This window comes from Taudactylus pleione, unplaced genomic scaffold, assembly GCF_031769625.1.
Source record: "Taudactylus pleione unplaced genomic scaffold, aTauple2 ptg000136l, whole genome shotgun sequence".
Taxonomy (NCBI): Eukaryota; Metazoa; Chordata; class Amphibia; order Anura; family Myobatrachidae; genus Taudactylus; species Taudactylus pleione.
Window position 1 is genome coordinate 6,220,986 of NW_028284538.1, and position 24,178 is coordinate 6,245,163.

Consider the following 24,178-nt stretch of genomic DNA (forward strand, 5'->3'; position numbering starts at 1 on the left):
TGTTCCTAGGTGGTTAACGTCCCTACCCCTACTTATTTCACCTTTACATATGGTACATATGGCAAGACAGTTGTTGTCCGGATTTGGATAGAAATATTGCCAGACCAAAGAGGTGGAATGTTTGGTCTTCTGCCCAGGCATGACCGTGATGGTCTTTTTCGTCCCACGGACAACAACTGTCTCCCCCGGAGCCTGATTTAAACAAACCACATCACCATCAGAATCCTCCTCGCCAACTTCCTCCTCAGCGCCAGCTACACCAGTATCCTCATCCTGTTGTACTTCAACAGTGACATCTTCAATTTGCATATCAGCAAGTGGACTGTGGGTGCTCCTTTCAGCACTTGCAGGGGGCTTGCAAATGGTGGAAAGAGCCACCTCTTCCCGTCCAGTGCTGGGAAGGTCAGGCATCGCAACCATCACCACACTTGGACTCTCCTTGGGGATTTGTGATTTCTTCTTAGAATGCACAGTTCTTTGCTGTGCTTTTGCCAGCTTAACTCGTTTTATTTTTTTAGTGGGAGGAGGGCTTCCATCGTCATGTGAAGCTGAACCACTAGTCATGAACATAGGGAAATACCTTAGACATTCCTTGCCACTCTGTGTCGTAAATGGCATATTGGCAAGTTTACGTTTCTCTTCAGATGATTTAAATGTTTTTTTCAAGGTCATTTTCCTGAACTTTGTCATTTGGGATTGTATGTGCCCTCTACTATGACATTGGGCATCGGCCTTGGCAGACGACTTTGATGGCATGTTATAGTCTATGTCATGACTAGTGGCAGCAGCTTCAGCACTAGGAGGAAGTGGTTCTTGATCTTTCCCTATTTTATTTTTATCGGAGAAAGTTTGGTCCTCCATTTATGTTATATTGATATATACGTGCGGCTAAGGCGCACACAAACACAGAAAATTATTTTTTATTTTTGTTGGAGACTAGTGCACTTTGGGGGTTACACCACCCTTTAAGAAATTAGCCAGCCGGCCCTTTACTTATGGGACACAGGCGCACGCTTGGCGCTGCTCCTTTGTTGATGTACGTGCAACTACAGCCCACACAATTCACAAACACAGAAAATATTTTATTATTTTGTTTGGAGTGCTCTTTGGGGGTTACAGCACCCTTTAGCAGTCAATCCAGCCGGCCCTTTAATTATGGGACACAGGCGCACGCTTGGCACTACTTTGTTGATGCACGTGCGGCTACTGCGCACACAATTCACAAAAAAATATATTTTTTTATTTTGTTTGGAGTGCCCTTTGGGGGTTACCGCACCCTTTAACGGATGGCCTTTTACTTATGGGACACAGGCGCACGCTTGGCTGCTGCTCCTTTGTTGATGCACGTGCAGCCACAGTGCTCACAATTCACAAACACAGAAAAAATATATATTTTTTAGCACTTGGGGGGAGCACCCCTGACGTACGGAGCACCCCCAGGACAACACTACAGCACCCCTTTAGGACTGGGACACTGCACAGGACTTTGGAGTGGACACAGCCCCTATGGACAACTGACTGCACAACACAGTCCAGCCAGCCCCTATGGACTTTGAAGTAGTGGACACAGCCCCTATGGACAACAGCAGCACAGCGCAGCACAGCACAACACTACACTGCACTACACTACACTACACAGCCCAGCCAGCCCTAACTCCCACCCACCCTCTTCACTGTCCACAGCCGAGTGAGAAAATGGCGCCGACGCGGGTACCTTATATAGGATCCAAAACCCGCGAGACCCGGAAGGCGGGATGATGACGGTTTGCCTCGATTTCAGATCCGAGTCAGGAGGGAAAAGTCGAGCCTGACTCGGATCGGCCTTGGATCGGGGGGGGTTTCGGATTTCAGAAATCCGAACCCGCTCACCCCTAGTATATATATATTACGTTGGGGTCGAAGCGAGTCCCGTTTTGGGTCTTGCCGTGGTTCGGAACTTGGATTTTAAAGGCAAACCCAGGTTTTGGATTTCATGTAAACAGGTAAAAATGACATAATTTTAGCTATTTTTGTAGTTATTTTTTAAAAAAAATACAGATCCAAAACCAAAACACATGAGGGTGGTTTTGCAAAACTCAAATCACGCAGCCTAACCAAGCCACGATGGTTGCAATGGTGATCCGAGGAAGCGTCTTTGGATGCTGCACTCGAATTACAAATGCAATGTAGTATAGGATATGTCTATTTCTTATTGACAATTCCTGCTGCATTTACATGTTCGTGGCGGCTGTGCAGTATCGTCCATCTCTGAATCAGGCCCACTGATGAGTTTGGTCACACACACTGATGGGGGGGGGCACAAACACTGAGGGATGGTCACACACACTGTCAGGGTTGACAGGGGTTTTACACACAGGAATCCCATCATGCACTGTGGAATACATTGGAGGAAGACTGAACTTCTTCAGCATATCGGGGATGCTTCTCTGAATGACAGTGCTGCCGGAAGGTAAGCATTTATTGGACTTAGTTAAGCCGATTGCCTAATTAGTCATTCAGGGGGATAGGATAGGATCAGAAGCAAGTCCATACAATGTTTCTTAAAAATAATGGTTTCAGGAAAAATTAGACTTGCTCTGAAGCTGCGGAAAAAATGTACATTCCCCACAAAATAAAAATAAATATCTCTCACCAACAATCGTGCACCTACTGTATGGGAAAAACCCTGCAGATGTGAGATTTTTGGTAAATTTGCACTGAATTGAATATGCCCAATAGACTTCTTCACTGTGCATTCTGGCTGCCTTCCCACCAAAACCACACTCTGCAGGCTGTGCCCAAGGATGTCCTCATGCCAGCAAACTCACAGGAGGGTACTCTCATGTCCACCATTGCTGTGCGGGCTGCTGTACATAGTCTTTGACCCCCAATGGGAGAGCATTTAGGAGCTGGGATCCCTGTTACTCTTGTGGGGGTATGGAACCCCCAAACATTTAATAAATGAAATGGCTGTAATACACTTATTATACAGTGGTGGCCAAAATTGTGGCCACTTTTTGAAATTTTAATGTTTTTCAACTTCAAATGCTTATAAAAACTGTTACACATCACGCAGTGCAACGATTCATATATCAAATGAAAGGAAATTTAATGCTGAATTCAACACAATAAACAGAGGTCAAATATTTGCATTACAAGGGAAGTTATGCTGTGAAATCAACACTTAGGGTGAAAATCCCTGTGTACTTATGATGTTACTGTCCTATCATTATTTCGTTGGGTATCCTTTATTTTTCAAGACGGCAGCACAGCGATGGGTCATTGAGCCAACCCATGTTTGGAGCTCTTCCTTCTTTTTTATGTGGTGCCATGAGACAATTATATCCTCAATTTATTGTCTTTTATTGGATGGACACCTCAGATGTACCAGTTTTTTCAAACAGAACCACAAATGTTCTATGGGGTTCAAGTCTGGGCTGTTTCCTGGCCATCCCAGCACTTGTATGTCATTCTCTGTGAACCACTGTTTGCATATCCGTGCATTATCGCAGGGAGTTGAATCCTGCTGGAAAAAAAATGGGGCATTAACACCACAATCCTGAATCACGTCGCTGTGCTGCTGTCTTGAAAAATAAAGGATACAAAATGAAATACTGATAGGACAGTAACATCATAAGTACACAGGGATTTTCACCCTAAGTGTTGTTTTCACGGCATAACTTCCCTTGTAATGCAAATATTTGACCTCTGTTTATTGTGTTGAATTCAGCATTAAATTTGCTTTCATTTGATATATGAATCATTGCACTGCATGAAGTGAAACAGTTTTTATTAGCATTCAAAGTTGATAAACATTCAAATTTCAAAATGTGTCCGCAGTTTTGGCCACCAGTGTATATGTATGGCTATCCAGGGCCATTTAGGTTCCTAGTGGGGTACCATACACAAACACAATACATACATGCACATATAGCAATGTTCTGTGAATCTATCTACTGCGTGCGTGCGTGTGCGAAAAAAACGGCCTGTAGTGAAGGGGCAGTGATCCTCTGAATATTAAGAAGCTGAAGCTATGTTTAAACAAAAATATACATATATTTTATATAATGCAACGCAATATCTGAGAAGTCCTAGTTTCAAGGATACAATGTTTCATTCACTAGTGTAACACTACTTCATTCTTTAACTTGTTGCAAATAAACAGTTGAAACAAACTTACAAGTATTTTCTGATAGTATTCATTCTCATAGCCATTGTTATGGATGTAGTAGTAGCTGTAGCTAACAATCGGAACAAATGATAGATCAACGCAGTTTAGGATGAAAGCAATAAAGCTGAAAATTGAGCTGATGATGTTCAAAGAGAGGGATCCTTTCACCTGTACAATGAAAGTTGAATAACAATTACTAAAACACATAGTACACATAGAATGATATAGTTGAGAGCTTGGTACTGTTTGTAGAGTTATGAAATATTTTTGTATACTCCAATAAGATTCACTCAGTGTTGTTTTATGCTAATGATGTAACTAATGCCAGTAATACTGTAACTGTGTGCAGAGGCATATCTATGATATGTGCAGGGCATGCAGTGTACACGGACCTCTGCTCCGCACACACAGCACCCAAAATAAACCTCATAGTTTCTGTGTAGTGGCTTCCCCTCCCCCATGTAAAATGCCCCATCTTTCTGGTGATATCTGTGGAAAGATGGCATCGCACAGTGACAGCAAATGTGCCATTTCCTGAATATCACTGGGAAGGTATCACTAGGCCCGCCGAGAGCTGCGCCGGGCCTGGGTAAAAGGGGGCGTGGTCTAATCACAGGAGGCATGGTCACACCCCCTTAGGAGATAAAAAGAAAAGTTTTTCAGCGCCGCTTCGTCGAGTATTTTTTTATTATTAAATTGGGTCAATAACATCTATTTAAAATGTATCCAACATGATTTTATTAAAAAAAAAATAATAATTGAAACACACAACATTAGTCTGTATATTAGTCATCGATATATTGGGCTATTGATGATTGGAACATCTTGACCATTACAACTTTGAGTTTCCCAGCAGCTGCTTCTCTGAGCCACTGCCAGGTATACACTGGGGGGTTGAGGAGTGGTGAATTTGCAATTCTCCGGTGGCTGCTCCTCTCTGCAGCCGCCAGGTGGGAGGTCCTGCCATGCTGATCAGCAGTGATCAGCAGCACATCAGACACTGGGGTAGGGTGCAGGGAGGCAGAAGGGCCAGGAGGTTAACTGACATAGTCGCAAATAATGCAACCTGTCAGTAATATACAGTGGCTGGCAGTTGTAAGATAAGCTTAATAATAAGTGATTAAACTCTTTCCGGTTCTGTAAACAAAATGCTTAATACATTTTTGTATATAATTTATATACTGTAAGTACAGTATATAATGCTCCTCACATGTCATTCTGAGCTACCTTATTAAATTGAACAGAGCTGTGACCTAGGCACTTTGGATGAGAGACCAGATTGCCTGATGTCAACCAACTAGGGTTGTTGGCAGATTACTACACACATGTGGAATTTTTACAGACATTCATGACAAAATTTAATATGACTGTTTTAGTATAATGGTGGTTTTTGACATTATTGCTGTCAAACAGTTGTATCTAATTAGCCCTGAACATTGTTCGAGCGCTAGTGGATCACCCCGGGGCTATCCAATTAACCCTAAAGTGCCACCTGATGCTGGCATTTATAGTGTTTTTTTATTCAGGACCTGATGTGTCCCGAGAAAAAATCCTTGAAAAGTGCATTTTTTTCGCCACTTCAAAGTCAGAAACACATAGATCCATGAACTGAAGTGCATTGCTTTGCCCAGGGCATAATATGCTGTTAAGACGATTCTGCCCCACTCGTTTCCTGAACCCATAGCCTTTTACCCATTACAATGGAGGTAGATATGCCTCTGTCTGAGCTGATGTTCTGCCATCCTTTTTGAAAAAATCTCTGTATGTATACGAGGTTCTTTTTTCATAGCAATAAATAAAGTTGTGCATGCAAGTTAATTACATGCAAATTGCTGATATTGGGCCTGACTCACTTAGCTGCAGATGTTCTTGCTTTGTTTGCACAGTATATTTACCTGTATTCAGAGTCGCATACAACTTTGTGACCAGACAACCTCGTATCTATATGCATCATTCGATACATATCATCATCAGTGCACAAATACTATACACCACCCTACACTTATTTTAAAAAACATGTCTGAAAACAGGCGTATTTATGCTTCCACCCAAATCTGTAAAGCCACCAGATGAGTTGAAACACTCCCACTGAACATCGCCTCTGTAAAACCCCTTCAATACAGCTTGTCGACATTCTGGCTGTCTCCTCTGGGAGGTATAGTGGGGGGGTCATAGCTGCATGGGTGTTTGTGTTATGGTTCGGGGGTTCCAGTGATGGTGCGGAGGTGGGGAGGGGGAATACCAGATTGCCCACCTCGTTCACTTTTTCTGGGTGGCTGGTAGTGCCACATGATTTTCAGGAGCCTCCCTGGCGGGAGGGTAGGCGAGTATGCATTACGGACCAATTTTGTCCCTTCAGTCACAAGTGGAGATGTGTAAGTGAAATATGTACCCTTGGTTCTGACACCCTTGGTTCTGTAAATGGCCATATCTCCAACCCTGCATGAGGCCCACAGTACTTCTGCTGCTAAAACCAGGTTTATGTTTTTTTTACACAAATATCTGCGTGTAAATAATATGTGAATTCTTATAAGATAACTCACCATGCAGATGTTTGGTCTAGAATACGCTACAATTGTCAAGGCTCCTGCAATTATGTACTGCAAAAAAAAAACCTTATTAATATCACACATACATACTATACTACAGTATATCACACATTGCCTGCTTCAAACAACCCTAGGGGGTAAATTTACTAAAGTGAGAGTTTTTAGAAGTGGAGATGTTGCCCATAGCAACTAATCAGATTATATTATCTTCAAGAAGGTGCTAGTTAAATGTTAAGTAACATCTGATTGGTTGCTATGGGCAACATCTCCACTTCTAAAAACTCTCACCTTAGTAAATGTACCCCTAGGTGTCTGTACACACTGTGATCAGGATGATCAGCTTGTGGTGAGTGGGCATGAGAGTTAACCACAAGCGTACAGTATCCTCACAATAATCACTATTTCTTTTATTTTGTGAGCCCTGGAAAAGACGCTGTAAAAAATAATAATCAAACAATTGACTTGCACCAAACATCTGATTCTCAATGTTGCATTCCAATGGGGAGTTCTCATTTAATTAATCTTTGAAGTTCCCCAGTTTCAACATACTTTATGTATTTTGGAGCTGTGGTCGAGTTGGTAGCAAAATAGGTGTAAATAATAGTTAAAAAATCAAACATGCAGTAATAATAATTCAGGAGCCTATTCATCATCGAGGGTCTGGTGACCCCAATAATTAAGTAATTAACTTGCTATGAGTTGCAGTGTTCGATATTGAACTAAAGTACTAGAGCAATTCAGTATTGCCCCCAAAAAGCAGCTGTCCCCTGGATCCCTACACCTGCCGATTTGGTTGGCTGAGCATGCGTGACCTGAGTTCATACATGCATATGGTTGCAGGGCACACAGGAGTCTAGTTACTAAGCAGTGATAAGTGACAGAGTGAAAAGTGATTAGTGCCAGCCAATCAGCTTCCAACTGTCATCTCTCAGGCTGTGTTTGAAAACTTACAGTTGGGAGCTGATTTTCTGGCACTTATTACAGACATCACTTTTCACTCTGTCACTTAACACTGCTTAGTAACTAGACCCCACAGTGTGCTGGCGGCACAGGGATCCGCTCAGATCCCTCTTCACAACCCCAGACCACCTCTCCATGGGAACCAATATCATTTGAAAATGGCATTGGTTCCTGCAAGCAAACGCTAAAAACATTGAGGTATCAGAGTTAGCTGAATACTAGGTAGCTCCATTGTGCTGATACTAAAACTAGCATTACTAAAAGCTATCGTATCCGCATGTGTACTGGGAAAGGCCCCTTAGACCATAGCAGCCTACAAGCCAAATATATTCATCACTACCAGCATGTATTTGGAAGTTGGCATATGTGCACATAACTGCTGGTTTGCACGAGCCACCCTTACTGAACTTAGCCTATATTAGACTGTTCCTTCTCTCTCCCATTCCTCCTCTGTAATGATAAGGAGACATACAGTAAGTGTCAGATGCATGCATGTCTGTAAACGTACGTGCAAATTATTATAACCCCCGGGTTAGTACTTTGTTGGGTCACCTTTTGCCCATAAGATGGATTGAATTATTTTAGGTATGGATTCTACTACTGTACCTGTCCACATGAATCAAAGGGCCCAGGTTCTCCCTGGCTGAAGAGTCTTCACAATGCTAGAATTATCCATGCTTTTGTGCTAGTCTATCCATATCCTAACCCTACCATCTACACCAATGGTGTAATTGCAAAGGTGATTCATCAGACCACATGACCCCATTACCAATCATTTACTGTCCAATTTCAGTGTCCTGAACAAACTGGAGGCGTTTCACCTTGTTTGCAGCAAATAGCAATGGCGTGGGACAGGCCTTCTGCTTCTATAGCCCATGTAATGTGAGGCATAATGTTCATTGAGAAGCCATTTGAATTGGTACCTGATTCAGGTTATCCATAATGTAATGCTCTGCTGCCCACCTGTGGGACTGAATAAGCCTGCCCACTCTCCATTTTGCTCAAGTATCCAATAATCATTGGCGACCATATTTGCTAATGCTAGCACCACTGCTGTGAGCACCAACAATCATTCCATGTTCAAAGTTCATCAGATTGCATCATTTACCCACTATTTAACATCATTAGTCTTGCATACCATCATCTTTGCTTTCTTACATAGATTCAGGCATCCTACAGCAACCAACTGCCTGTAATACTTTGCTGACTGGAATGCATCTTAAGCTCTGCAGTTTGGAGGAAATACACTATTTGTGCTCTGCTATTTTCATGTCACCCCCTCGATGTTGTGATGAAGTCGTCAGTGTGTCTTGTCACTCACCCGTGCATCGGGTGTCTCTCCCTCAGGTCGCACAGGTGTCTCTTCCTCCTCTTGGTCAACTTACTCGCCGTGCTGAGATGGTACCTCCAGTTGTCAGGAGATAGGATTGCCGGGCTAGGGCACGTGATAATGGATGATGTTTCCTTCTCACCTGTGGATTCCATTAATCACCTGCCTTGGATTTATTGGGTCAGTACCTTTCTTTAACCTGCTGGTCCATTGCTGGCTTGCCGGCTATAGCTTGTCTGTACATGTCCTTCTGGTTCCTGCCAGTTGTTGTTTTTCTTATCTGTGCATGTTGCTGCTCTATTTCTCAGTACCTTAATACTACACTCTCACTACTCCATCTAGAGTGCATTATTTTCTGTTGGTATTTCGGAGTTAAGCTGTCCTTGCGGCTTACAGTTTATTACTGTCAGCCTGTTACCATCTTGCCTTTCAAAGCCACATCCCAGCTACATAGCCGCACCGCTGCACTCTAGGCTACACCTCAGTCTGTAACCATCTCGGTTCTCAAAACCACTTCCCGGCTGTATTGCTGCACCACGGCCTATTAGGCCGCACCTCAGTCTGTTGCCATCCCAGCTCTCAAAGCCACATCTCGGCAATATAGCCGCAGTTTGGGCCTCAAGGCCGCAACACAGTCAGTCGCCTAACAGCTTGCGGCCCTAGGTATACCATGTAAGCCTCTACTATTGCGAGTTAAGTCAAGGCGGCCACCTAAGTACCGTTGAACATGTCCTGTTCTAAAGGAACAGTGGGTTGGTGTTATTGGTGAAGACCTCAACTTATTGATTCTAGAGGATGGTGTCACAGAGTGGCAAGCAGCTGTAATGGATCAGGCATGCATGGGCTCATCATCCATTCCACACACCCCTGTGTCTGGAGAGACTGGGGGCTTCCCATCAGCTCCTGGAGGGCATGATGTGCAGACAAGCACCCAAAATGGGGCAAGAAAGGGGCGTGGCCTCAAAAAGTGCCCGTGTGCTACCACCTATAGTGACACCTCTGTTCCTACCACAAATTTATATTCCCTTCCACATGTGCAGAAACACATATACACTAGGCATACTTGCTCCGGGAGAAGCCCGGACCACAGACGCAGCTGGCTACTTTGGGGGGTGGGTATCCCACTTCATTAGGCCCTGTCCCAGCTGCTGCAAAATGCTGCAATTCATGGGTATGTAGGAGGCGATGATAAAATTACATGTTTGCAAGTCATTTTAGCCCTGCCCCCTCCATACGGACCTGCGATTCCCAGTTTCACCTCTCTATCCTGATCACTTCACTAGGAAGTGGACAATGTGGGAGATGCACCTACTCTTCCTGGGGTGTGGGGGGCTATCCAAAAAATCAGGAGCCTCCTGCACCTTCTGGGAGAATAGGTAAGTATGACAGAATCCAATTAACCTACCACTATGTTTTTGGCTTGTGAGTGGAAACCGGAGTACCCAGAGAAAACCCACACAAGCATGGAGAGAACATTCACACTCCACACAGTTAGGTGAATTGCACCCCTGACCTCAGTGTTGTGAAGCAGTAATGCTAACCATTAGACCAACCATGATGTTTACCTCTGACCTCATGTTTCTACAGTGGAGGCAGAGCATCTGGTATATTCAAGTACTAGATGTTGCAGCAGTTTGATATTATATACTTGTGTTTTTATTTCATTTGTTTTGCCACAGAATAGGCCTATTGAAACTGCACAAAACAATTTTTTAGTTTTTTTTCCATAGAAGCTGCAGATGTCACTCAGTGGCATCATAATGGGGTTGGGGGGGATGCGGGCCGCAAAAGAGTGACATCCTCGGAAGAGGTGACACCAAATTCCCAGTTCCTCCTTGGTGATAGGAGCCGGGTGCTGCAGTCTGACATCCAGGGCCAGATTATAGGAGGTGCAGTTGACCCTGGGCCCCCACACATAAGAGGCCCTTACACATTGTCCCCGGCCACATCCCCCTGATGAACCAATTTTTTTTCTTTTACCGGAGCCGCCTGACATGGCCCGCGATTAAGCCCCACCCCTCCCGGTATTTATCTCCGTACCCTCTTCAAGACTCGCAAATTGTGCCAGTGACCTGGTCTATGTGTATATGTGTGTGTATATATATATATATATATATATATATAATATATACATAATGTAATCAAAACCAGCATATGGCAGATATATATATATATATATTTTTTATACTGTAAATATGTGTATATATATATATATATATATATATATATATAAAACACATATATACAGTATAAATATATATATATATATATATATATATATATATATATAAAACTTTGATAATTTTATTGATAGGCGCCCCCAAACATTTGTTGCCTAGGGGTCCCCACATACCTTAATCCGGCCCTGGTGACATTGTCTTGCAGCAATTAGCTCCTGTCAAAGAGGAGTAGCCAACAATGCAGGCACAGGTCTCCAGGTGCAGCTCAGCATCTCTTGGGATGCTGGTCACACCCCTGTAGTAATGTAATTGAGATTTCCCTATAGGCCATGCCACATTAAGTTAGACAACATCTCCCTTTCGGACACGTGCAGCAGAGATGTATGATGGGGACTATGGAGTGAGCACCGGGTGTCACCAGACCCAGTGTCGCCTCTGATATCACGTCTGTTCTGAAGCTTCTCTGCAGGGCCAGCTCCTGACACGTTCTGTCAGTGTGGCTGCACAGGGGCGCTGGCTCTGGTTGAAGAAAATCCCCGTCCTCTACCCACCTGCTGCAGGTATTATTTTATGGTCAGGGGGAGGGCGCAGGGAAGGAGCTGGCGGAGGGGAAGCACAGGATGGCGCTGGGTGCAGAAACACCTAGCGCCGACCCTGCTTCTGAGAAAGGAAACGAATGGAAAGATGGTATTAAAAATAAGGATAAACTAAATACTTGTCACCCACTGAGAAATATTGATTCACAGAAATGTTACACATGGTAGCAAAGCAATGTTTTCAGTACTTACAAACACTGAGCCCCAAAAAGGGATACCGCTGAATATAGAAAAAAGAGGAAATATGAAGATCAGAGCAATACCCAGAGCAATCTGCAAGACGGCTGCAACAATCATCACAACCTGTGGGAATAAATAAACATGAGTTAGTTTAAAAAAAACAACCTGCAACCTAACTATGCATGCGTATTGGACATCGGGCCTGATTCTGACCTACTGTAGATGCATCTTCTGTTATGGCACATATAGCAAATTATATCATATAGTGCATGTGTATAAGAGCATTTATGCATTCTTACATACAGTACCTACGATCAATTCTAAGTCGGTCAGATCTTTGCTGGGTCTCGTGGCAGGACCATCTCATCTGGCCAGTGGGCATTTGGTTTCAGGGGGGTAGGTTCATAGTAATTTATAAGCTGTAATAAGTATATTAGATAGCTAGAAATAGTGGATGAAGTATGGTTTGAAGCCTCTGTGCTGGGCAATTATGCCAGCTATTTCTCAGGATCAAGCTTATAGCTGCTGGCAGGGACACAACTAGCTATTTGAAAGCACCATAGCAAAAGTTTGTAAGGATTTCTATGTACCACCCAATGGTGGAAAAAGTTTTTAACGCATGTAACTATGACAAGGAAGATGGGCCCCTCTAAGCTCTGGGCCCCATAACAGCTGCACCCCTATCAACTATGGTCATTACACCAATGGCTGCTGTTAAATATTCTGAGGTGGTAGCCTTAATATAGATCTGTTTAGCAGCTAAAACTGTCAGGTTTGATAATATGAGGAATTATATTAATACGTTACCAAATGGTCATACAGATACAATAACTGAGCACATAACATGAAGATTTAGGGGTCTATTTACTAAGCAGTGTCAGGAGACAGAGTGAAAAGTGACAAGGTGCCAGCCAATCAGCTCCCAACTGTCATTTTTCAAACACAGCCTGTGTGATGGTAGTTAGGAGCTGATTGGCTGGCACCTTATCACTTTTCACTCTGTCTCCTAACACTGCTTAGTAAATAGACCCCTTAGTATTTTTCCTGAAAGTTTTTCTCTCTCTCAGTCAGCAACTTTGTATAAATGTTAGTTTATTAACGACTGAGAGGCTTGCAGGTAATTGTGTAGCCCAGCTACACCTTTAATCGTTCCCTACACACTGCACTTACAATAGGCAAAAATAGTTTATCCAGTGTTAAGTGATAAGCTAGTTATTAAAATGTGTAGGACTCCCCTGGGATAATTAAATTCTTTAGTGAAAAGGCTGTACTTTGAACAGCTGTACAGCCTCCATTTATGGTGCTGTTGTTACCTTGAGTTCCTCCAGTCACCTCAGGATTTCTCTACACATTCAGCTGCACACATGTACTGCTCAGCTTAGGGATGCATGGCTTATTTCATCACCAAGGACAGCTCTCCCACACAGAGCATCTTCCCTTCACTGTCACAGAGCTGATGTCTATGGGGTAAAGTGTCCAAGAAGCACTTATGCAGGAAGGAGCTTCCTGGATAGTAGTGACGCTCTCTACAGCATGTGGCAAAGGCGCCCTGAAATCGCACCCAACCATAATGCTTCAGATACCCTGCACAGCGTCAGCCCCTCTCCTCAGACTGCAGACCTCTTCTGATGACTCCAGCGGGAAAGTGGGGCTGGTACTTATCCCTCTCCAGTCAGAGCCCTGGATATCTGGGGGGTATATTTACTAAATTGCAGGTTTTTAAGAAGTGGAGATGTTGCCCATAGCAACCAATCAGATTCTTCTTAACATATATCTAGCACCTTATATAAGATAATAGCTAGAATCTGATTGGTTGCTATGGACAACATCTCCAGTTATGAAACCCGGACTTTAGTAAATATACTCCCTGATCTCAGCTTGCACCTCAGCCACTGTATAAAACCTGTTGTGTCTAGGGGTGCCGATAATTACTAATTACCTGGGTCCGGGCTTGCTCTAGAGGCCCGGCACTGCCCCCCCTCCCTCTTACATCAAAGCACTGGAATACTGCTCACGGCTGCTAAGCAGCAGCCGCAGCAGTCCCCTGTTCCTGCAGGGAGAGCGATCACAGTGATCACGCCCCCCACTAGCTTTGCATCGTGCTGAGGGGCTCACAGCACCCCCCTCCCCAGCATGCAGCTTCGCAGCGCTGCAAAGAAAAAAAAAAATGTTCCCCTCCTAAGAGGACGTGGCCACTCCTCCCATGATTAGGTCACGCCCCTTCCCCCAGGACCTGCACAGTTGTCTGTGCTCCTAGTTGTGTGAGGGGATTCGCAAAAACATCTATACAGTACTGGTGCCCTGTCCCCTAACAGCAACATCAACACCACAGTTTTCAAATAGTCCCAAATATCAGCCACCATTTTGTCCATATTACCACTTAAAGTAGTTAGCACTAGTTTATTTTTTGTGTATAAATAAATGATAAATGCAAATAAACTGTTTGAAAGTACATTAAGAATTACTTATTAATACATAGAACCAGGGCCGTAGCTAGGGTAGTGCGGCTGGTGCCATCGCACAGTGCACCACAGGGCAGGGGGCGCTGTTTGGGCCTGTCAAATTTCTTTTTATTATCATTCTCACTTGCAGCTTCCTCTTATTTCATCCCCAGCATCTCCTGGCCTCACCCATCTCTTCCCTGGCCTTCCCACATGAGGCCATTCCCCTTTTTTGGGTGCATTATGTCCCTTTGAAAAATGAGGGGGGCGTCAATGCTCTTTCTGGCACAGGGCACCAAAAAGTCTAGTTACGGCTCTGCATAGAACTATTATGAACACTGTATAAGCGCCTATAGCCTTCTATAATCTTCTTTATTAGTAACAAGGGGTTACATAGTAAATCAGCAGCTTCAGACAAAACCAGACTCTTTGCTTCTGACTCAGAAACTGGACCATTATATTTGTATGTTTAGATCAGGCTGACACTTAAGATAGGTAAGGAACCCAAGCTTCATTGAGAATGGTTGTTTACTATTATAATCCTGTCTTTTCTTTTAAGGTTGGTTGATATGGTCCCTCCTGTGATAATCCTTTTACTTGTGTTAAAGTTCCTCTGCTAAAATTGGGTCCCCACAAAAGGGAGGCAATCGGGAAGCCGACTGTCTAAATACAGGCAGCCGGCTTCCCGACTGTCTTATCCCAACAAGGGTGAAATGCCGGGCGTCTAGATGTAGATGCCCACATTTCCCCGATGCCGGGAGACCGGCGCCCGACATCACGATCGTAGTGATGCCGGGCACCGCGAGCGGACAGCCGCGGGGGGAGGGTTAGGTTTAGGGCTCCCGGGGGGGACTTAGGGTTAGGCACTCCCCCGGGAGGGTTAGGGTTAGGCTAAGGGGTGGGAGGGTTAGGGTTAGGCACCCCCGGGGGGGACTTAGGGTCAGGCACCCCCGGGGGGGACTTAGGGTAAGGCACCCCCTGGGGGACTAAGGTTTAGGCAGCGGGGAAGGGGGTGGTTAGTGTTAGGTACTTAGAGGGGGGGTTTAGGGTTAGGCACTTAGAGGCGGAAGTTAGGGTTAGGGGGGATATGTTAGGTTAGTGGATACTTACCTATCCACGATTGGGATTTCCAGCGCTGTCGGGCTTCCGCTGCATCACACTCTCCTGTCGGGCTGCCGCTGACGGGAATCGAACCACCTTTGTGGGGGGATTTCATACCAATCCGTCACAAAGGAAGACCTAATGAGCAGCGCTGCAGAGTGCAATGTTGGATCCACATCACTCAATGAAAAACTTTTGCTATCGGCTTAACAATAATACAGTGCAAATCTGTGTGTGTCTAGCAAATAAAAGCATGGGGATTTTGTTCATGTTTAGATCAAAGCATTTAAACTTGCAGCCTGTCGTCAAGTGTAGCCATTAAGTAATTATTCATATTTTAATAAGATTAGGATTAGAGACAGTGCCTGAATTAAAATACCATTAGTGATTGAATGTGATTTACACCATAGTGAATAGTATATATATATATATATATATATATATATATATATTAGGGATGTGCAGGCTCGGATAGGTTCGAGTTTGCACGTGGAGTTCGGATTTTTCCCTCCAAAAAAACGGAACTCAGAACGAGGCAAAAAGTCATTTTACATGGACGAACATCATCATTCCTGGACAAAAGACAAGGAATGATGATGTTCGTCCATGTAAGATGACGTTTTGCCTCGTTCTGAGTTCCGCTTTTTTGGAGGGAAAAATCCGAACTCCACGTGCAAACTCGAACCTATCCGAGCCTGCACATCCCTAATATATATATATATATATATATATATATATATATATATATATATAGTAGCAAGAGGTTCGGTAGATGTGTTACATTAGTTTATAAGAGTGTGCATACATGTATCAAATAGGGTATTATTTAAATAATCAGGTTTATATGTTTATTTGTCTGATGTACATCAAATGTATCACTGTTGTTAGGTGAGTTTGAACAAGTGTTCCTGCTTAGACCATAAAATAATGAAATGGGCTCTAGTATACTATGCACAGGTGTGTAGGTAATGCATACAATTAAGAATCAATGTGTAGCAGACCTTGGGCAATCATAAAACCAGTTCATCCATTGTCCAGGCCAGGGGCAATGAAAACAACAGGGGCAATTTAGTTATTAAACCACCAAGAGGTCATAATTCTTGATGCTAGCACCCAGGCAAACAAATATAATTACAGATATATTAACAAATATATTTACACATCAAACACAACCAAATGAGGATTATTAATGAATAGAAGTTCTACATTTTATAACACCATGCTTGCTGGGGCAGAAAAATCCAACCTGGTCCAGCAAACTTGTTTTACAACTCCTTGGAGTTTAACTGGCGAAGCTATAGTTACCTATTACATTGAAAGCTATGAGGATATGCCAGTTAATGGATAAATTAGTAGTATAAATATTAGGCACTTGGAAATATAGGTCAGTGCAGTGCAGTCCAGCGGGACAGAGGGAGAGACATGGATGTGATAACATCAAGGGGGAAGGAGAAATGAATAACGATGTTTAGTAGGGTAACTATAGCAAGCATGCATTTCATGTTAGTAATTGTCTAAGGGCCTCATTCAGACCCACTCGCAAGCGGCTGTCCGCTCGCAAGTGGGTCGATGGTGTGCACTGCGCATGCGCACGATGGAGGGAGCTCCGTCGTGCGCATGTGCCAGACGCGATGAGCGAAGGACTTTCCTTCGCTCGTTGTGTCTGATCAAAGGGGGCGTGCTGTCGATGTTGATTGACAGCACGCCCCCTTTGGTGGGCGTGCCTGCCAGATGGAGGCGTTCCCAAGGGAACGCCTACCGTCAGAAGCCGGCCCCACTGACATCACTAGTGGGAGTGATTTTGGCTCTGATAGAGCTAAAATCACTCCAGGGCTTGTGGTCGAAAAACCCGACCACAGGCTTCTGGTCGCACTGGCGATGGTTGCGATGGTCAAGACCATCGCGACCATCATCCTGCACGCTCGTATGTGCTGTGGGTGGTGACCCACAGCTATACGAGCATCCAGGAGGACGCTCCATTGTTATGGAGGATGGCCCTCATTCAGAGCGAGCGCTCTGGTCAGAGCATCCGGCTCTGAATGAGGGCCTATGTTTGTTAAATTGTTAAGCTTTGTGTCTTAAAGAAGGATAAATATACTTAGTATATATATCACTACTGTGTATAGCGTATTCTGTATAATTTGACTTGCCTGTAAATAAGATAATCAGAGCTTGAATTTCACGTTTTCAGAATCATAATTCAAACGTATGCATGTATTTGCAAATATATATATATATATATATATATATACACATATATATATATATATATATATATATATATATATATGATAAAATGTATGTTAATTGAACTTTATATTTATAATTATATTTTAATATAGTATACACATATTATTACACTGCATCTTCAATAATTGGCACCCCAGTATAAATAGAATATAGAAAAGATTCCTCAACACAAGGGACCCCAATTCTCTGCAAGTCCTACATTAGTATATATGCCCCACACCATTACATTGCAATTACATGTACTTGCAGAGAATTGGGGTACAGGCATGATGTCCAAGCATGGACATCATGCGTGTACCTTGGATGACCCCATCACTTTGAAGCTTATCATGGTCGTTTAAGCCTACTACAGTGGTGCCGAGCTGCTCTGCCCTGGACTTTTCTGCTTTTATAAGCACTAGACCACCGCAGAACCAAAACAGAGTGAGATTACTAAGGAATATACAAAGAAGTGTGCAGTATTTATCGTATGGTCTGTTCATTTATTGTTTTAATGATTTTCATGTACATATATTTTACGTGAAATAAATCTGTGCACTTTACCTGTCCCACATTGTTCAATAGACTCAGTTTTTATATGAGCATCTTCATGGTACCCAGCTCCAATCACAAATACACTGCATTTTTTCCTTGTATGAAGGGGATGTAGTTATTAGACCATCGGATGAGATGCCGGCGGTCTAAATGCCATCAGATCCAGCCTGACACTGTCACGATTCCAGGAGGGAATCGATTTTGAATAGTGCAGGAGGAATGTGACAGAAGATGGGATGGTAACAAAAAGTCCAGCTACAGCCTTGCAGGCTGGAGTACTTGGCTAGTTGTGGCCATTACTGCCCAGAGGACTGGTATGGTGTTGCAGCCTTGGGGGCTGGTAGGCTTGAGTAAGACATAGCCTTTGGGCCCGTATACACGATGCGGCCTTCGGCCGTGTAGCAGCCTTGAGGGCTGGAAGCCTTGGCAAGGAGCAGCCTTTGGACTGAATGCTAGGTGCAGCAATAGGCTGTGTAGCAGCCTTGGGGGCTGGAAACCTTGACAAGGAGCAGCCTTTAGGCTGAATGCCTGGTTCAGCCATAGGCTGTTTAGCAGCCTTGAGGGCTGGAAACCTTGACAAGTAGCAGCCTTTGGGCTGAATGCTAGGTGCAGCCATAGGCTGTGTAGCAGCCTTGAGGGGGCTGGAATGTGGCTTGTGCCACCTGGTTGACACAAGGGATTGTTCACTGGTTTGTGTACACAAGATGCAGGGATGCGACTTGTACCGCCGGGTTGACACAAGTGATGGTACACTGGTTTGCGTACATGGGGTGCAGAGATGTGACTTCTGCCACCAGGTTGATACCAGTGGTAATACACAGGATTGTGTACACAAGGTGCAGAGAGACAACTTGTGCCGCCATGTTGACACAAGTGGTAGTACACAGGTTTGTGTACACAAGGTGCAGAGATACGGCCTGAGCTGCCTGGATGACACATGCAGCAGGGGAATGAAATGAAGACCATGCCACCTGGATGACACAACAGCAGGTAACTGGTATGCAGACCATGCCGCCTAGATGACACAAATGGCAGAACTCAAACAAAGCAGACGTGGAGACTGGATACTCAACTGGACACAGGTGACTCACAGCTGAACCGGAAACACGTAGAACGCTATCACCAGTATGGAGTGAAGGGCTGGCTGGAATTTAACAGATACATGGTCCAATCCGAACAAGCCCTGCAAGCCTCCCTAATGATAGACTATTGTGCACATGGACAAGACAATTAATTAGTGTGCAGCTGATACTGCACACAGACAGGCAGTTCATTAGTAAGCACATGAGATCAGCACACAGACAGACAGGAATGACAGGCTAAAGGCCCCCATACATCAGCAATTGATTGCAGGAATTCTGCAATTTGCAATCAATTGTGTATAAAAATATTTACCTTTTTCAATCAATTGTAGATTGCAGAATTGCCAATAATTGATTGAAAAAGGGAAAGATTTGTATACACAATCTATTGCAAATTGCTGCAATCAATTGCTGATGTATGGGGGCCTTAAGAGCTAAACACAGACAAGACAAGATATAATGCAGTGTCCCAGTATCAACTGACTGGAAACTGTAACCAAGATGATCTGCTAACCGCAGATTCTACCAGACACTGGATTTAAGATAGCCATCAAAATACAGACACCTATCTTAATCCCAGTGCCGGAATCCAGAAACAACACCTCTGGCACATGTTTTAGTTAACACATTGTTGTTGATATTTGCACAGCTGTAAGGGAGCTAATAGCACATAAGTATTGGGGTGTTCTATACAACATACTGTAGGTGCCTTATAATTCAATTGACAAGAGAGCTGCAAACTAATCAGGAATTCTTTAACAAAACCTGCAAATATTTATTGTATTCATGTAATCATATTACCGTATAAACAGTGACGGCTGATATTCTGAAGTGATATGGCTTAAAAACATAGGCCCTCATTCAGAGCCGCTCGCTATTTGCGGTCTTTCGTTCTAAAACAAGGGGTGGCTATTCAAATGAACCGTTCACTAATTGCGGTCTGTTCACGCCTCTAAGTCTGAACGAGCGAGCAAAACTTGCGGTTGTAATTTTGAAAAATACGCCCCTTGCCGCTCGCACCATACGTCATGTCCGCTATTTATTAGATTAATCGAGTACATCGAACAGCGTATGAACTGCTCGCTATTCTTGTGGATGGTTTTTTCAACCACTATTTTGCGAGCAGTTCTGAGTAAAAAAAAACCAAGTGACGTGGTCAATGACGCTGCTGTATTAATTATGCACTCCCTTAAAATGCCCGTTTTGACCTTTAAGCATGCCTGCGTTCGAATTCCACACCCCCGTTTTCAAGCACCTTCCCCTGTTACCACCCACATACGCCTCCTTCTGTCACTCAAAATAGCAGGCATTCGCTATATAGCGAACAAACGATTTGCGGCCGCACTGACTGGTTCGCGCATGCGTATTACAATCCGTACGCATGCGCAGATGTGCGAACATCGGTCAGAACGAACGAGCGGCCGCTTACGAGCGGCTCTGAATCAGGGCCATAGTGTCTTATTCAAGGTTTGGGGCATAGCAAATAAATGAGCAACTTGCCCCTGGAAAGAAACATGTTGCAATGCCTTTTATTTTAATATTTCTTTGCTCCGAACTCTGAATCTGTCCCATAACGCACAATATGCTGTTTCGGAAAATGTTTGTGTGATAGTTTTACACCAGTACAAAATCTGAATGAATCTGTAAGATAAACAAATGTTTGATTTGCCTGTGCAGGCACTTACCCCCAGAGCTTTTGGCTTGCCTTTCAGAAATGTTCTGTGAAAATTAGATGATGAATTTATATTTTGTGGTACGATGGTAACAGGAAACTGCTGTGGACCAACAGGAGGTCCATACCACACCTGTGTAGCAGGAGACACATTGTACGCAGGGGGAGGTTGGATGACATTCTTGTAAGGTACATTTGCTGATGAATTCATATTGACATTATCTGGGCTCTCATAGATATTTGTTGGAGCTTGATCAGCTGAATACATGCTGGAGAGAGAAAACAAACATTAGAGCTTTGCAAAATAAATGACCAAGCAATTAAAATAACATCAAAGTTATGTTCATGAGTATTAAGGATTTAAGTATTTTTTCAGATCCATTAGGATGATTCAAAGAGAAGTGAAGTACAAGGATACAGAGCCGTAACTAGACTTTTTTGTGCCCTGTGCCAGAAAGAGCAGTGGCGCCCCCGTCCACATTTTAAAAAAAGGGACATAAGATAGTGCACCTGAAAAAGGGCCATGGCCTCATGGGGAAGGGCCAGGGAAGAGAAAGGAGAGGCCAGGAGATGCTGGGGTTAAAAGAAGAGGAAGCTACTGGTGACAATGATAATAAACATGAACATTGACAGGCCCAAACAGCGCCCCCTGCCCTGCGGTGCCCTGTGCCATGGCAAGGGTCTCACCAATCTAGGTAAGGCCCTGCAAGGATACATCTGTACACTATGGGGTATATTTACTAACGTGAGAGTTTTTAGAAATAGAGATGTTGTCCATAGCAACCAATCAGATTCTACTTAACATTAAACTAGCACCTTCTAGAAGATAATAGCTAGAATCTGATTGGTTGCTATGGGAAACATCTCCAATTTTTAAAAACTCTCACTTTAGTAAATATAACCCATGATATTGTGTTTATGTATTAGTTGGAACTTTCAAAAATGGAAACTCCATAATCATAAACTTTCACAATAAATATATATAGTGGGGGTGCTACCATTATGCAACAAGTAATCCTATGTATAGAAAGGCAAGGAGAAGGTGTTATCTTTTAAGAATGATCTCAAATATGTTACAAACCCATTTGTGAGTGTATGTATGGAATATAAAAATTAAATTTTATTAAATATCTTATCTAAAAAATCATAACCCAAAATTACCTACTCAGGACCATAAGGGGTAAAACCAGCAAAATATAAAAAACATATAGAGAATATGTAGATTAGAATAAGAGGTGCTATAAGAAAAGAAAAGTGAATACAATGGATTGAATTATCATACTTTGTGTCTCTATTTATTTGTGTCATTTTATTTCACATACATATTAACCATTCATTGGTATCAATTTTGTCCAGATCATTCTGACCATTTGGTAATATACTGTATTTTTTTAGTTTATTCTATTATTTAATTTGGCCTATGTAAATCCTGCTGTCACTCCTATTGGCAATAGTTTAATTGAGGTCACTTACTTAATTGCAATAACTTTATTAATGCTGCTTATTCTCAGTTTACTATGATTCCTACAGCTGTTGGATTACTATCATAAAAACAAATGTTGCCATTTGCTAACAATGTTGCCAAGATTTATTTTGTATCCCGCATATGATATTGAGAAGAAACAAAGGCTGGCCATATACTAACGCGATTTCAGGCTGATTTCACGATTTTAGACGCGTCGTGCAATGAATTGTGTGGAAATCGTGTAGCATTTAGGTAGGATACAATCCGATGCTCGCTCCCGTCGCTCTTAAATTGTATCGTATGACCAGATGTGCAGCCCATATTATCTATCGTAATAGTATGCAGATCTTGTGTGAAAAAAGCACCAAATCGTGTGACCGGGACTGCAAGGGAGCTGCCGGGGAAATTGTAAGATGAATCACTTAGCTCAAATCATATGGTCAGCATTACTAGTCTAGTGGCCTGAGATAAGGTGAACTTGGTGCTGTATGGTCGGTATATTGATGATCTATTTATTATTTGGGATGGAGTTTCTACTATTTCTTCTTTAATGACTTATCTTAACACTAACATATTCGGGCTTAAGTTTACACATAGTTATCACTCTTCTCACATTACCTTCCTGGCCATTGCTCTCTCCATCAGGAATGACCGAATTTGGACTAAAATCTTTAGAAAGGAAGTTGATTGTAACAACTATTTAAATTATGGGAGTTGTCACCACCGGAAGTGGAAGAACAACATACCCACAGGTCAATGCCTACGTTTAAAATTAAATTGCACTAATTATTCAACTTTTTTGGAGCAGGCCAGTGATCTTACTCAAGCAATCTTGGATCAAGGGTATCCGAAAACCCTTTTAGATGAGGCCCTGAGAGAAGCAGTCATGAGAGAAAGGAGTTCCCTCCTCTCCATGACTGACCAATCAGTTAATTATCAAAGAAATTGAGATACTTTTGCCCTGTCTTTCATCACTAAATATAGTACATGTGCTAAAGATATAATAAGAATAAGAATTTAGAAATTTTGGTGTTAGATAAATTTCTCTCTCCATGTCTGGGTGAAATACCATCAATAATATTTCAGAAGGCTAGAAATTTAAAAAATCATCTCTCTCCAAGTTTTTTTTAGTAATAAGACCAATACAGCTATTTTTTTTACAAGGAGATACTAATTGGTTGAAGAAAACAATAGGCTGTTTTAGATGCGGAAAGACTGCCTGTATCACTAGTAAATTTATTAAACATAGGAGTATGAACTTTTCCTCTTTGTCAGGAAACTCCTCTTTGTTGGAGTTTAACATTGAAAGTTTTATAAACTGTCAGTGTAGCTATGTCATTTATCTTTTAAGCTGCGAATGTGGAAAACAGTATGTAGGCAGAACTAATAGAAGCTTAAATGTTAGATTTTTAGAACATAGGAGGAACATACTAAAGAGAAATTTGAACCACTGTGCTTCGAGGCATATGGCCCAAAATCATGAAGGTAGCATTGATAGTTTAAAATTACAGGGTATTGAGGTGATTAACAGTACCCCTAGAGGAGGGGATAGATACATTCAATTATGTAAGCAGGAAGCTTATAGGATCTTCACCCTAGCCACATTGATCCCTAATGGCCTTAACGATTGAGTTGAACAATATTAAGTAATAACTACATTAGTTTTTGCTGCAGACTGTGTTCATCTT

General features: G+C 42.8%; 1 protein-coding gene across 3 annotated transcripts in view; it reads right to left on the reverse strand.

The window, feature by feature from the left end:
• Window positions 1-24,178, reverse strand: part of LOC148522943 (membrane-spanning 4-domains subfamily A member 4A-like) — a 107,159-nt gene that overhangs the window by 15,674 nt on the left and 67,307 nt on the right. For 2 of the 3 annotated variants that reach the window (XM_088473584.1, XM_088473582.1), the window contains exons 2-5: window positions 21,039-21,294; window positions 11,958-12,068; window positions 6,694-6,750; window positions 4,160-4,318 (exon numbers count right to left, since the gene is read on the reverse strand). In XM_088473584.1, coding sequence (XP_088329710.1) covers window positions 4,160-4,318; window positions 6,694-6,750; window positions 11,958-12,068; window positions 21,039-21,293 — 582 coding nt within the window. In that variant the 5' untranslated portion in view covers window position 21,294. Of the gene's footprint in view, window positions 1-3,156; window positions 3,506-4,159; window positions 4,319-6,693; window positions 6,751-11,957; window positions 12,069-21,038; window positions 21,295-24,178 lie in introns of those variants that run through there. The other variant, XM_088473583.1, reaches the window with a different exon arrangement.